The sequence below is a fragment of the Symsagittifera roscoffensis genome, chromosome 4, assembly GCF_963678635.1.
Source record: "Symsagittifera roscoffensis chromosome 4, txSymRosc1.1, whole genome shotgun sequence".
Lineage (NCBI taxonomy): Eukaryota > Metazoa > Xenacoelomorpha > Acoela > Convolutidae > Symsagittifera > Symsagittifera roscoffensis.
The window spans coordinates 33,482,353-33,498,073 of record NC_087065.1 but is presented as its reverse complement, the minus strand read 5'-3'; the positions used below and the strand labels follow the sequence as shown (position 1 = coordinate 33,498,073).

General features: G+C 36.5%; 2 protein-coding genes across 4 annotated transcripts in view; one reads left to right on the top strand and one right to left on the bottom strand.

The window, feature by feature from the left end:
• Nucleotides 1–15,721, top strand: part of LOC134845256 (T-complex protein 1 subunit eta-like) — a 297,982-nt gene that overhangs the window by 42,719 nt on the left and 239,542 nt on the right. The window lies entirely within an intron of this gene.
• Nucleotides 1,509–15,721, bottom strand: part of LOC134844505 (uncharacterized) — a 31,342-nt gene continuing 17,129 nt past the window's right edge. For all 3 annotated transcript variants that reach the window (XM_063861212.1, XM_063861213.1, XM_063861214.1), the window contains exons 15-26: nt 14,938–15,149; nt 14,453–14,770; nt 14,232–14,364; nt 13,804–13,968; nt 13,398–13,472; nt 7,070–7,281; nt 6,577–6,873; nt 6,304–6,463; nt 3,004–3,162; nt 2,729–2,773; nt 2,138–2,346; nt 1,509–1,884 (exon numbers count right to left, since the gene is read on the bottom strand). In XM_063861212.1, coding sequence (XP_063717282.1) covers nt 1,707–1,884; nt 2,138–2,346; nt 2,729–2,773; nt 3,004–3,162; nt 6,304–6,463; nt 6,577–6,873; nt 7,070–7,281; nt 13,398–13,472; nt 13,804–13,968; nt 14,232–14,364; nt 14,453–14,770; nt 14,938–15,149 — 2,163 coding nt within the window. In that variant the 3' untranslated portion in view covers nt 1,509–1,706. The remainder of the gene's footprint in view (nt 1,885–2,137; nt 2,347–2,728; nt 2,774–3,003; nt 3,163–6,303; nt 6,464–6,576; nt 6,874–7,069; nt 7,282–13,397; nt 13,473–13,803; nt 13,969–14,231; nt 14,365–14,452; nt 14,771–14,937; nt 15,150–15,721) is intronic.

Genomic DNA, 15,721 nt, shown 5'->3' with positions numbered 1-15,721 from the left:
GGATGTTACAAGAATCATTGGACATTTATAAGATCGCTAATTTGGACAACTCCAGTGAGTGTTAGATTTTGTGTCACGCTGTCCATCCAAAATAAGCGACGGTTTGTACTGTTAATTTTTACAGATAATAAATTCTGTCAAATTGGTGTCCATTGTAGAAGTGCTGTGTGTAAGGGTGTCACGCTGTCCATCCAAGTAGAAGTGCTTTTTGTTGTTTATTCGTGACATTTTCATCATTTTTGACTCAATTAATAGATTGGAAAACAAAATTCAATCATTAGGAAATATTTTTTTACCATTAGCACTATTTCTTTATTATGTCGTCTCAAATTAAATGATGCAGCTGATTTGAAAATCACATTAATTGCGATATAGAGATATGCACCAATTCTCGGTCGTTTATATCAGAATAGAGTTTTTAGTCTTTTGTGAGAAGTTTTAATTGACGTGGGTTATTTTGGTATAAGCTATTGTAACCATTAGAATATATTGGTATGGGATATTTTGGTATAGGATACTTTTGTACGAGATTTTTTGTCCTGTGACCAGCATCTTGCGAGCTACCGCTTGGCTTACTCAGTTGATTCGAAATCTCAGTTTGTAATAAGAAGCACTCAAATTAGCACTTTACGTTTTGCACAGATGTTAATTCTAACTTCAAAAAGTTCTTTGTTTTTGATTCTGAAATATACAATATTTCCTTATTGCTTGATATCTTGGTTCATACTGAATGTCAGTGACTACACGCAGCTATTAAGTATCAGTCGTTCATTTTATTTGAATTAGGAAACTGGGATCTCGCTCATTGCCGTAACTTATACTAATAAAAAACGTTTACAGCCACCCCGAGCAGTTATTTTTGGAGGGAGTTCCTGTAATTTGTTTAGGGGAGGAAACGATGAATTATTACAGCCAGATGGACAAATAACGACTTCTCTTTGATTTAATATAGCGAGTCAGCAGTGTGCCAAGAAAGGCAAGAGGTGAACGGCAAGAGGTGAACGGCCTCTCCATTCGATTTTAGTTGCGAAGGTTTTCCAAACTCACCCCTTTGGTAATATTTTGCGACTTTCACTTTTGGTTGACCATCCTGAAAACTTTGTCTAAACGTGCCTTGACGCTCATATATCAAGGTTGCGAATTTTGAGCTATGATTATCTTAGTTTGAAAATTTGAACAAATTTGAAAAAATGAAGAAAAAAAATTAAGACTTTTATCGCTGATGTGGGCGGAATTTTCTGTGCTACTAGAACAGCAGCCGACTACTCTTCTTTGTTCAAATTTCAGATTAACAGTTTTGGCGTAGTTTGAATAATTTTGTTATAATGATGTTTCAATTTATGTGATTGGGTCAATATATGGTGAAGCTTGATGATAAATATTTAACGTTTACATGAGTTTAACTTTAAAGTCCTCAAATTTTTAATTTGATTTCTGTTCCAATCTTTGATTGTTTTCTAAAAAAGTAATTTTTGACAATTGTGATCAAGAACTTGTTTACGGTACGGTTCTGGACATAATTAATTAACTACTATGAAATAACCGAGGCCAGTTTATGTTTTTACTTGAATGTATAAATTGTTTAATTTTGCAAAGTTATAAATTTTAGAGTTGCCAATGAAGCAGCTGGTTATTTTAAAGGCACTGAGAGCTTGGAAGCTTCACAAGGAGATCGAGAGTTCAAGGGTGTAGTTTAAACTTCGATTTCATTCTAGATCGGTGAACAGATGTGGCTCTGACTGTGCGAACAGGGGCCATACTTGGTAGTGTTCCATAGTGGCCATAGCAGAGAAGGCCACAGTGCCCGAGAGTATGGCCATCAGGGCCAGAGACCAGTACATGCCACAGTTGTACCTGCGCCAGCCGGGGTTCAGAAGCACATACCTGGATAAATGATTCATCAACGAATAGATAATGATAGCAAATTTGTGGAGATTTCAGCAATCGATTTTTTAAGAATGTTACACTAATTGGGAATACTATTTGGTTGTTCAAAAATGAGTGCAGCGCAGGGCTATTGTCAAAACTTGAACAAGACCCTTGCTCTCGCAAGTAAAAAGAAAACTTTAAAACATCAATTTCAGTATGCGACCTGAAAATAAACTGCTTGGTCGAAAAAACAGAAAAGATTGCTGACCTCGCCGACAGTCTGTCGAGGTACTTGATGAGGTTATCCCTGGTGGGTTCAGCTAGGTCCAGACAGAGCGAGGACTTCAGTTCCCTCAGGACTGAGAGATGGGAGAAGACGAGGGCGTCGAGAGTGCATGGCCGACAGCCGAGCAGGAACTCGTTCTCATTCAGCAGCCACGACAGCTTCTGACAGCACGAGATGTAATTCTGCAGCAGCTGAAACCACACCACCCCATCTGCACTTCAAAGTCATCAATCAAACTCGTCAAATTGCAGATTTCGTCCTATTGCTATACATATATTCCAGTGGCTTCTGATTGAGAGGTTTAAAGCTTCAAAAATTAGAGCCTAAAAACCTCGGTAATTAATTTATTCAAGAAGGCGAAATCTGCTAGTATATCTACATAGAACCAAATCTACCAGTTTTTAGAAGGACAAAATCTATTGGCCCCTAATTTAATCGGTCCGATATTTTACAATTATCTAGCGAATAATGTTTGGAGATACTTATTCTAACAGAATAAAAAATCTAAATTACCAGAAAATAAACTTAATCTCGGATGCCTCATATTTTGAGACAATATTTAAGGCAACTAACCGTTTCTGATGAAGTTTGGCTGCGTCTTTCGTGCATCTGTTGCATCTGGAATAATAAGAGGTCATCATAAAGTGGGATTTCCCGCAAAAAAATAGATAAGATCAATGGCATAAAAATTGTCAAATCAAAAACGTAATTTCAAAACATTTGTTCTAATTTCTGCCTAATTGATGAACGTGGAATTTCAGACTTGCCAAATTTTGGACTAAACCAAAATGATCTTATGCAAAAAGTAAGAACCTTTTAGCAATCTATTCGTTAGTAACTCTTCTCACCCTTTGCTGGTTTGCAATGGAGTCGGACACAAACAGAGGCAGATTGTTCTTGATCCAGGGTCTGGCCACATCGTGATAGTGCTCGAACCACAGCTGGTCACTCACGAAGGGCACCAGCGCATCCAGAATGTACTCCCGCAACTTATGCATGTCTTGCAGCTGCAGAAGTAATAGTCGTAATCAAACTTTTTCAGAAATCAGAATTGGCAGTTGTGCAAAATAGCACAGAAAGTTTTGACACAATTTCTTAAAACTAAAAATACTTTTTTAAATTCAAGTTAATAATTAGCATTTGTCCGTGTGAGGAGAGTAGCTTTGAAATCTAGAAATTGGTTGCGGTTAATTTTGGTGAGTGAATAAGAAAAACTAAAACAAAATTAGCTTAGGCAACAATTTCAACCATTTTTTGCCAAAATTTTTTTTACAGTCCAACCATTAACGAGTTCCGATATTCGCATGTAAAACCTTTTTTTAATGCAAAAGCAGGTGTCTTGTACTCGGGAACTACCCGCATTGGAGTTCCATGAATAAAATCGATTATCATTGAGTTTCATTGTCACTGTCCACAAAAGTGAAAAAAAAATTGATTATAATCAATTAATTAAAAGTGGATTATAATATTATTATTTTTCCTGGCAACAAAATCCATTTTTAATCCCTTATAGTCAATTTTTTCCCACTTTTGTGGACCTTGACAATCAAACTCAATTAAAATCGATTTTTTCATCTTATTGAGATGCGAATTTCAGCACAAATAAAGTCTTTTTTACGTTTCAAAGAAAAGTTGGTTATTTGTTGTAACTTGCAACTTTGATAACATTGTTACTTTCTATGTTACTCAATAACTGAATTTTCTTCTTTTCAAATTTTCTTAAATAAAATTTGAAACTTTAGGGGGGGATTGAAGGTGGACTGATTTCCTCTTCCCTTAAACTCCCCAAGCGTTTGCCCCTTTGTGCCCTTATTCCCGCCATCCCCCACCTGAACCAACCCCCGCCCCACATGAAAACCAACTGAACTGAACAACCCCACATCCACTCTACCTGAACCTGATTAGGTGGTGGATTGGGTGTTGTTCAGGGGGGTTGTTTGGGTTGGATCAAATGGGGGGGGGTTTGGTTCAGATTCGGGGGTTTGGTGGTTCATGTGCGGCGTTCATGTGCGGGTTCATGTGCGGGTTGGTTTGGTTGAGATGCGAGAGGGGGGTTTGTTTCATGTTTGGGAAGGGGGTTTATTTCTGTTTGGGGGGGGGGGGGTTGGTGGTTGGCAGTTCAGGTGTGGGTGGTGATGTTCAGGTGAGGGGGGCTTGGTTCAGGTGCGGGGAGTGTTGGTTTAGATGGGGGTTTGTGTTGGCTCAGGCGGTGGGAGTGTTTCACGCGGGGGATGTCTCAGTTGGTCAGATATGTGGCGTGGTTCAGGTAGTGGAAGGGGGCAAATGGGCAAAAGTTGAGATGGGAGTTTCAAGGGAGCAAATAGGCAAACGTTAGGGGGGAGAGGTTAACGGAATCTTTTTGCAAATTGAATTTAGGTTTAGTAAACAAAATAGGCAGTATACTCGCTTTGCAAAGCTTACTCATTTGATTAATGCATAAATTCATGTAGAAGTTTGCAAGACACGAAATGAAAATAAAGTAAAAATCCCTTGTAATGTAATTTTCTATGTATTATATATTCCATTATAATGGATTTCAATTGAATTATCTTTCCCTTGTCTTTGCGAGAAAAAATGGATTTTTATGCTTTCTTAGACCCCTTTTGTTGTCTGAGCTTAAAATGGGAATCGAATATACTGGTAATATTTCGGACCACAAAAAATCGTTATTTTTTTTTAAATGCGTGCAAACTGTTTTTTGTAAACAACTTTTCTTACAAATTGTACTTGCTTCAATTATTTGCTTCATTAATTAAGCTTAGCAATATTCAGGTTCGTTTTACTTAGCCTGAGTAACAAGGACGCCTCTGCACCCTAGGATCAGGGGTTCAAGTCCCAACCGGACCTTCTTTTTGTTCCGACCATTGAAAATGGATAGGAACTTTGTATTTGTGTGTTTTAGTTTTTTTTTTTCATTTTCGACGAAAAATCAGCTAACACAAATAATCATCGGACAGGGTTGAGTGATATATCATAATGAAGCCCTTTCAGTCGTGATTTGAACGACATTAAACATTTCAAAAAAGTTTTCAGTGTCGAGAAACACCGGTTTGAAATTTTTGATTTTTGGTTTAATTTCGAGCTAATAGTAAGGTAGCCATTAATTGGAATAGCTTATTCTAGCTTAAATTAAGACACAAAAATTTAGTTTTAATCAAATAAAGGTAGTTGTTTTAAATTTTTAGCGCAATTTTAGGAATCAAAAATTGAAAAATTCAAAAATATTCCGCAAAAAAGGTTTGAAAAAAAATTAAAACTTTTTTCTTTTATTTTTTAGTTTTTCTATTCATTTTTCTTTTAAAATTATTTTTCAATTGACCTATTTACTATGACTCTCAATTGTGCATAAATGCCTTTTTTCTTTCAGATTTTCTATCACCACATGCTGAAAAAAAACGACACCAATATGAGAAAAAATTTTTGTGTTTTTTTAAGACTGTGGCCGGAACAAAATCTGTGCTACTAACACAGTAACCGGCTATCCTTGTTTCAGTATGCAAGCAATTGAAAAAAATTCAGTACAAAACGAATTATCGTACCTTGTTAGTCTGCTCAAGCTTTCTGATGGAAGTTTCAGGAGGGGCTTAAAACTTTAAATGTTCTTTGTAAAAAAAAAATTTCGACACATTGTCAAAAAATTTCGGCTTTGTTTTCTCTTCGAAATGTGTGTTCCGGTGCTAGTTTAAACATCACAAATGCATGACATGCTTGCTTAGAATGTAATTCTATCGCGACATTTGAAAATTAACCTTTTGGTAGACCTAATGGCTTTCAACGTTTTTTTTTTTGACGTATGTTTTATGCTCGAGTTGCATCGCAAGTGATGCGAAGCTCCGCTTCGCCTCTGTGTGTGACAATCAGGTCGTAATTAGGCCCTAAATTACTGCGAGGAGGCGCGTTAACATACATTTGTTTATAACTCCCTATCCAAGTTTTAAACTTTTTTTTAAAAAAAATGTATTATCTATTTTTCAGACTGGTTTTGAAGTTTTGTTGATATCCATGAAAATGATCACAAATTAAAAAAAGTTTTGCATTTTTTTTTTGCCGTGGTGAATGTGGTTGGAGCTTAGCCATTTCACGGCGAACGGAAGCTATTGCAATCATTTACGTATGAACTTTATGATGGGGTTGTGAGACGAACGAACCTGTGTGTTGGCTAGCCATGAGTCAGGATGCACTCCGTACACTTTGGCCACGTCAGACAGGAATGAGTGGTGGTCGGTTCCTTCAATCGACTCACCGGTGGCCGTGTCCAGAGAGAAGCTTCTCACCGGAGGGGGCCTGTACATCAGCCACAGACTAAACCTAAATCAACAGTTGTCATTTGATCAAACACAATTTCTCTAAAGACTAAAGACTAAATATAAAGATGCACAATGGGAAATGAACATGCGATCAAATGGAATCCTAAATCTGACCCTCTAGTAGTAGTGTTGAACTTGACAGGCACGTGAACAAATGCCAGCGATGCGGCCAGTTCCAAACTGCTCACATCTAAAGTGGGCACTCGGGACTTGTAGCCAAAACACTGGATGACGACTGGTCTGCGGGTGATGTTGCGAGTCCTAACTGCCGCTCGGAGTATGAGAGGCTGTGAGTCCAGCTGTAGCAGGTCATCTGTGGATATGTTGGAGGTCACTGTTTCCGAGACTGCCTTGCTCTTGAAGGAAGACATGCTCGTCGTGTAGGGATCCCGATTGGTTGTCGTGAATATCCTTACACAGATAGAAAAGTATTATTGTACTCAATGAACTGTTTCAAATTGCGCACTCTATGATTGACAATTCCTTCGCAACGACTGCTTAGACCACTGATTTCAGTTTTTCTGAGTAGGCGGCAGATGTCATCAATAGAGCTATTAATAGTTTGGGTTAAAAGAAAAGCAGATGATCTATCCAAAAGCTGTAGTACCTGGTTTTGATCTGGTAGTCATATCTGTGCAGGTTGGAGTCCCTCTCTATGAAAACTGAGAGGGGGTTGGAAGGCACTTCTATCTCTGTGAGGATAAACAGGAGCGCAAACAGCTGAGCATCTAACGAAGTGAAGTGTTCACACAACACGTAGTTGCTGTTACCCAAAATGGCAGACAGTTCCTTCAGATACATTATGGCTGATTGCATAAGCTGAAACCAACAGATACTCTGTTGCGTCATTTCTGAGATTGAAAGTTCAAGTTTGTCTACAGTTTAGTTTACTACACATTTCATTGACAAGTAGGATTCTGTCAATTAATCTTAAGCCTAATGACTTTTTTCTAGACAAATAAATGGAAAACTAGGTAAATATAACAAAGGGATGGAAACTTACCATAACATACATGGAAAATGTTCAGTATAAAGATAGCTCTTATGTTATGAAAAGACGAGTCCAAAAATTAATAGCTAATTGTTAACGCTTCAAGAAAAATGTTTTTATCTAATTGTAAAAACTCGTTATAAAAACCACTTGTGTATGCTTGATACTTTTTTATTTCCACGAGATTGTCTAATATTTAAACGATGAACTTAAAAAATTCCAACACATGTATTTCTCGAATTACACCTAATTGATGTTTGCCCTGAACACATTTAAGGGTTTCTCATTTATTTAAACCAATTCTTCCACACGAGTCTTTGCTGGCTTTCGATCAGTTTGATTACGTTTTATTAGCTGTGCCTTTTGTAAAGATTCTATATTGCTATATTGTGCCAATATATAATTTGGATATCCTGAGCAGAGCAGAGGTTTTAAAATAATATCTGAGTTGAAACATCATCGAGCAAGATTCAGCTGCCTTTTTATAAAATTTTCGAATTACTTTTTTCATCAATTACTAGATCTAAGTAATTTTTAGATTTTTTGGTTGAATTTTTTCTGATAACTTTTGAAGTAGTTGTTTTATCATTGTTCATAGAGTGCCTTTTCTCTGAAAACCAGTTTTCAGTCTTGCTTATACCAATGCGCTTCTGCTGTTGAGTTCCAGTTTTAGTTGTTGTATACAAGGCGCAATGCCGGCAAACAGTACTCTTATACTGCCTAAAACCCTTTTCCAAGTCTTTTATGGAAAGCCAAAACAATATAGAACCAAGGAGTGAACCTTGTAGTTGACCACAAAGTTATAGTTTCAATATCAGAATTGAAATGTTATAAATAACGTACTGTTTCCGATTTTCAAGTTATGAACTCAAAAAATTAACAACTTGTTTTGTAAGCCGTATAGTTCGCAATTTTTCATTAAATTTTTAAGATCATCTGTGTCAAAAGTTCTATTAATGAACACACTGAGTCAATTTTTAACTTTCCTCAACATTCTCAATTATTTTTTCAGTGAGGTCCAAGACAGCATCCCTTGTACTTTTGCTTATTTCATAATCGCTACTGACATTACGTTATTACATCAATCTTTTTCCGAAAACTTATTAGACAATTATTTATCAACTTTTTCAAATCCTTCCCCATAATTGCTAGTAAACATTTACGTTGGTAATTACTATCCTTTAACTTTTTTTATATGTTGGTTGAAATTTAGCAGTCTTAAAAGTTGAATGATCAAATGATTTTTCTACAAATTGTTTAGGCAGGCAATGCAATATATCAAATATAGGCGGAAATTTTTTTGATCAGGTCGTTTATTTGATTGCAACTCTTAAGGCTCTTTTTATTTTTCATGTTAGTAAATATTTCATTTTTTTCTTCAATTGAACTGTTTTTTTTTTAAATTATCTACTTTTTATAGTTTTGCTAAAATTTGGTGAAATCGTTTTTATTTTGACTAAATCTGACCAATTTCATTTAAAATTAATAAATCCTTGTGTACTTTGGTTTTTGTATTCTGATTCCACGGGTTCTTGATGTGTTTTGACATCAACTATGAATTTTTTACAACGTTTCGAGGCTTTTGTTTTCAATTGACTTTTTATCATTTTTTATTTAGTTTCATTTAATTTTATGTTTTTATTACTATTTTTTCGAAAGAACAGAACGCTAAGCTGAACTTTAACCAGGTTCATGGGTGTCCAGATCTTTCCACTTATCCCGAAATACAGGACTATGTTTTTTGCTTTTTGTTGGCCGTTAGTCAAAGTGGAACTTCGTTTTCGACCGCCTCGTCATCTGATAAAGAGTTGTAAGGACCATCACTGTCAATTAAAATTTGTTTAAAAACATTAAGCGTTGACTTTCTGCTTCGAGTTCGTGTAGTACCACCTTTCATATAATTTGGTCTAAGCCTTAGCAAGATTTTTAAGATATAGTGATTAATTCGCCGAATCGGATACATCAACGCTCTTGACAGTGAGCATATCTCCAGGCTGAAGTTTCAGCTCAAAAAGCTAGACTTGTAATTTATTGAGAAGTCTAAAACTGTTCAAGTCGGGCGTTTTAAAAACATTAGAGATAGCTTTTTGATTCATGGTTCTCAATTAAAATAATAAGGTTCTGCGTAACGTCTAGAGTCAGTTCTTTTTTTTGGCTTTTGTAAAAAGCAACACATTCCTTGCGTTTTTACTTATTTACTGTTTCCTGTTTCTATAGATCGGTAAAATGACAGTTTTAAAACACCAAGTTCCATATTGGATTTCAACCAAGCTTTAGTAAGAGCTATTTTCTGCAGTTATTTAGATTTAATTTCCCTTATTTTTTTTGAGAAATCATGATTTGCTTCAATGAGCGAATCTATTGAAAAAAAGACATAAATGTTTAGGAATATCAAATTTTTTTTATCTTTTCTTGTCTTAAGCTCTCGGTATTTATGGCCAATCTTCTTTTACATTACTTTTTTGTTATTAGATTACTATCAACTTTAATTTCAAAAGCACTTGTTTAGTGAACTTAATTGTTTTGGTTTTATTCCTAAAATGATTTGATCAACAAACTGCTCAGAATTGCAATCCGATACGGTTTTGTACGTTTTACCCACTTATGTCAGTTTTTCCTATCTTGAGAGTTCGATTAAAATTATATAACCACAATTGCTGAAAATTGCATTGTTGACTCATTTTTTTGAATCACAATTGTTGAAGATTGCTTTCATGACAAAATTGCATTGAAAAAAGCAAAAAAGAAAAGAAAAATATATATATGTTTGTCAAGATAGCTTTTTGAGCAGTCTAGAGAAAGATATAAGATAGATTTTTATTAAAACAGCTGCAAATTAGGGCATTAGGCTTAAGAAATTTGAGCGGAAATCATTTGGTCAGAATTAATTTTTCCAGCGATAGAAAAAAATACTTGAAAAATATACGAAATCAAGGTGAGTAAAAATACAAACAGCAGAAAAAATCAGAAAATATAAAACAACTACAAAATAACTTGCGTACAACAAAAAAAACGGTTCTACGATGTTTCACTTAAGCCGAGAAAACATAAGCAGACAAATATCAGGTCGAAAGTTGTTTTGAAACAGAATTTTTACTTCTTGAGAAAAAACAGGTTGTGTCAGATTCCAATCCAGGACTCTTGTCGTCCCAGGCTTACTTGTTACCTCCGGACCAAGTGCGCCAGAGATGCACCAGAGACCAAGTTGTTACCAGAGACCAAGTGCGCCAGACTTGAACTTATATTGAGTTGAACCTACGGTTACTATTTCCAACTTTGACCATTCTGTGAACAAGGTCATGTACGGGAAATATGTCTTGTACCCGATTGCAATACCTTTTTCGCAAGGGCAAAAACCAAAATAGTAGAAAAAAGGTTCGTCCCTATAATTAGGGCAATTGAAACTTACCCCATCCTCTTGAAGAAACCAAAACAGCATATTTCAGAACAAATCAAAGACCCATAAATTGTGATCAAAGAACAATTGACGCATGTGAAAACAGTATCAAAGCCAAGTAAGATTTGCTTGTTCAAATTAAAAATGAGTTCAAAGTATGAACGAACAAAAAATTTAATCCAATTTTTTTATAGAAAAGCGTTGAGGCTATTTCTTAAACGAGTAAAAGTCATATCACATCAAAACCACATAGCTTAGCATTTAATGCTTGTGTTTTAAAATCAAAAATTTGAAAGATCAAATCGCCAAGAAGTCAAATTTTAAAAGAAAGTCAAAAATTGTTGAAGATTTGACTAGTTGATCACAAAAAGAAGGATACTGGGGGGGGGGGGGGGCTTGAGGGCGAAAGTAAATTTTTTTGATATTAGCCTCTATTTCCTCCCAAAATATCAGCGCTCTGCGACAACGGGAACCTCAAAAAGTAATCATATAGAAAAATTCATAAAACTTGATTAAATGAACAGAAGTAGTAATGACCTAATTGCACGACGGAATACAAATATGTTAAAATATAATCTTCGCAAAAATTGTTGAAATTTTTAAATCTGTTTTTCACTTTCTCATTCAATTCTCTGTACTTTTTGCGAATGGAGTAGCTGTGTCCCCCCATTGCTTTCAGTATATTGAATTTTCGACTGGCAGTATTCAATTTGATTTGTTCCAGAAAGGTGTGAGTGGATGGGGTGGGAGTTTCCTTTAAAGAAAGTAGCAACGCCAAGATGCTAACCTTTTACAGCATTTGTTGTCCTTTTTAATCCAGCAGCTGCTTCTTCGGAATGATTTCAAAGTTTTACTGGAAAGAGAGGGTTGCGAGAATTCCTTCCGATGGTTTTGAATTTGATTTAGGTGCGTTGCATGTATGAGGCTACCTCATCAAGTTTTCAATGATGTTGTCGTCGAGATCAAACTTGTCAGACACTTTTCCGATCTCCTCAATAACCAAGTCGAAAGCTTCATTGACAATTTCATTTGGTACAAAACTTAGAGCTGAAAGTAAGCGCAACGATAAATATAGTTCGCGATTAATTTCATTCAGTCGTTTTAGGCCCCCTTCGCTTATTTTCTGGTTTAACTCTTGACATAAATGAGAAAAACAGCCTTTGTGCAACGCTCCGGTATGATGACTAGCGAAAACATTTAGTGCTGCAAGTTCAAAATCGAGGAAAATGCCGTGAGGCTCGGGGTTTTGGTGATGGCTGATAACGCTTTCAGTAGCTTTTTGTATATGTGCTCTCTTTTTTTGACAACAGTGCATAAATGCAGGGGGGGGGTAAAAATCAGCGAGTTGAATGTGGATGGTGTAAAATTGATAAAACTGAATAGGACAAACTTTGAATGTTCGGTCACACAGCCAAACATCTCACTGTAATATCAAATTCCGGAAATTGTCCTGATCTTCAAAAATCAACACCCTTACTGGATCTTCAATACCGTTACCAAAGAAGCAAAAATCCTCGTGTTGCTTTGGTACCTCAAAACTTCTGTCGACAGTTGGAGGCACTGTGGGTCTCTCTTTAACTTTCTGTCGATTGAGGGCCCGATTAAGCGCCGACCGGCAAGGATGAGCTAACTGAACAGCTTTTTCTGCGGACACAGACTGCAGGCCGTTTGCTATAATGATACTATTGACTGGTACTTGCTGAATTTTTGTGCCTTGTTTCATTTTCTGCACGGTAAGCCTTGCATCTGAACGACCAGGAAATAAGATCGTTATCTCAGGTTATTGCTGTCGTTTTGTATTTATGGGACCCCCATCTTGAACACTTTCACTGAAAGTTTCCATTCTTTGATTCCTGTTTTTTGATAAACTCGTGGGCACTGATTACAAGCGTTCTCCGATTCTATTGGGATAGACCCCAAGAAATTTGGCTCATTTGATAAGAGTTATTCCAAGGAAAACTGATATAATGACGTAGTTTTTGTTTCATTTTTGTACGTGATATTGAACATTGGGGATTAAGCCTGTTCATTGAAACGAACCTCAGATTTTGAGGCTTATATTGCGATTTAGTCCTTAGAACAATTTCCTAAAGTGAAAGACTCAAATTGACAAAAAATGAATTTACACGTGTTGTTATCTTTCCGGTTCTAATTATGACTTTGAAAGATTACATTAATTCTGCGCCAAATCGACTCAGGCTTAGTTGGTATATAGGGCAGATTAGTATAGGGTAGATTAGTATAGACTAGATTATTATAGGGTAGATTGGTATAGGGTATATTGTCCTGCCACCTAAAATTGATAAACGTTTTTGGTACCGTGTATTTTTTTTAGCATTGAGGCTGTTCCTGACTTAAAAAAACCAAACAATTTAAAAATTATTTGCTTCTATCGATTTTATTCTCAACTTTTCTTTAAAAGTTAAAAGGATAGGGTACGCATTTGATTTGTTGTAGGATTTTAAGTGATCATTTTCAATTAGAATAACACACTTGTTATCCATTTCTGCCATCATGTTGGTCAGGAATTTTTTTTACTCCGTGTACCTCAATTGACGATTGTGGAGACAATAAGTCATCTGAACAGTGAATTTCCTCTTGTATCCAGCGAATTACTTCATCCTGAAATCACCAACACAGACACGTAAACGAAACTAGCAGAATATTGTGGCGCTTTTCCGTTCAATATATGCAAGAAAAAGTATTTAGCTATCTCTCGCAAGGGCCCTCTAGATGTTAAACTTCAGCCCTAAAAATTGTTTTTCTTTGATCAAACCAACCAGATAAAAACAGTTACTCAAAAAATAATGACATATTCAGCTAAAAGAAATACTTAAATGCATTCGGGTCATAATTTTGTTTTGATATATATTATATTTAAATAACTGGAACATCGTTGTAATATGTTCAGACATAGGAACTTTGCGTAGAAATTGTTGCGTATGGTTCTTACCCTTTTGACGTTGGCTTTCTGGAGTTTATTTGACTCGAAACACTTTCTGGTGAACCAATCCAGAGTGAGGGACTCGAAGTTCTCGCTGACAGCCCAGAGAGTGTAAAGCACAGCTGGCAGCAAATGCAGATCACATCTACTCAGCAAGTGGTCGTGCTGCTCCTTCTAAATAGCAAAAACAATCATCCGAAATCACAGCATTAAGCAAAGAATAGATATTTGTATTAAACACCTCTTAAGAATTGAAAAAAGCCGGCGAAGTTTTGACTGTGAGCAAAAAACGTTTCAAATGAGAATGAAACATAGCAGGAATCATGACAGACAGTTATTATCTATCGGGTAAAATGATTTAAAAAAACTAGAATCTTAGTCATGCATAGATTCGGAAACGCATTAAATAATTTGCGTATCTGTGATGTAAATATTACCTCGTCAGATGTGAAATGAAAAGCGTCGTCGAAGTGGTTCAGATACAAGTCGATCTCTTCGCGGGGAACAGCGAATCTGGTTCCGTCATTCTGTCTGATTTCAATGATAGGCAATTCAGGCTGCATGTAAAGCCTGAAAACATCCGCAAGGTTTATTAGGGTTTGACAACCAAAAAAAGTAGCGGTACGACGACCACAAGTTCTCAGTTGTGATTGCTTACTTAGTGTGACGGTGCTCAAAATGGACAGAAATGTTTTGCGATCTGAGCATGGCTGCCAATTGGATGCATTCGTGGTCCAAAGTGGGCAGACCACTCCTATTGGCCAGTGGCGTGTAGATCACCACTTGATCGGCCATTGAGAACGAGTGGCTGAGCAGTAATCGAACGTCCGAGGAATCTGACTGACGGGAGGAATTGTTGAGTTGCTGCATTTTGAAGTAGGGATCGAAGTGGGGCACTTCCAACACGTTTAAGTTCGGCGAGAGAATGATTTCCTTGTGGTCGTTGATCAAGTACAATATATGCTGCCTCAGATATCTACAATCGAACATCTTTCGGAGCACACTGTTTCAGGGATTAAAAACGTAGAAACAGTATAGAAAAAGTAGATAATAAATTTAAAAAACAAAAAAAAAAACAACAATTTTCGATATGAATATGAGCTCCAATGAATTTGAACAATGAGAAATATAAGCTCAACCCACCCCCTGTATATCCTGTAGAGATAGTCCTGTAGGTTTTGGTTGGACTGCAGCACCCGAGTGATGGTGGAGGATCCTACATTGCAGAGAAGTGGCATCAAAAGGAGAGAGGCTATCTTAGCATCCAGTTTGCTATAGCTCCTCCCACACAGGAACGACTGGCCACCCAGAAGAGTGCCGATGTCCCGCAGGAATGCCTCTGCACTCGCAAACACCTGCAGAGAAGAGATAGTATATTATACTGACTCAATAAGCGATGCATTAAACTACTTATTTTTTGCAGATAGACCAAAATCAAGAAAAGTAACTATTTTGAACTACTTTACAAAAACCATCCAAGTTTGAATTACTGAACTGGGCGGTTCAAAGATTCTGAACTTGGAAATTACATTGAGTTATCTTTGCAGAAATTCTACGCATGCCAGCAAACAAATCATAAGCCGGCAGTTTTTTTGAAATGGAATACTTCCCGTTTGAAAAAAAAACAAGTCCTGGTCAAATTTGTGCTAGAAAAAAACAGGTCCTGGTCAAATTTGTGCCGTTCCAGGCGTATTCGTTAGCTCCAGACTAAGTGTGCTAGAGACGCTTAGAAATTTGAATTATTATGAATCAAGATACCAAGTGCCTCAAAGGATTCTGTTAAACAAGTTGTTAACCCGGCAAAAAGTCTATCTTCCGATTTGATAACGCTTGTTAATTGAAGCGTAGCCAACAATAATCTCTAGTTCTGCCTCAAAGCACCAATTTTAAGAGTCTGAACTCGGTTTATGCAGACAAAAACCTGAAA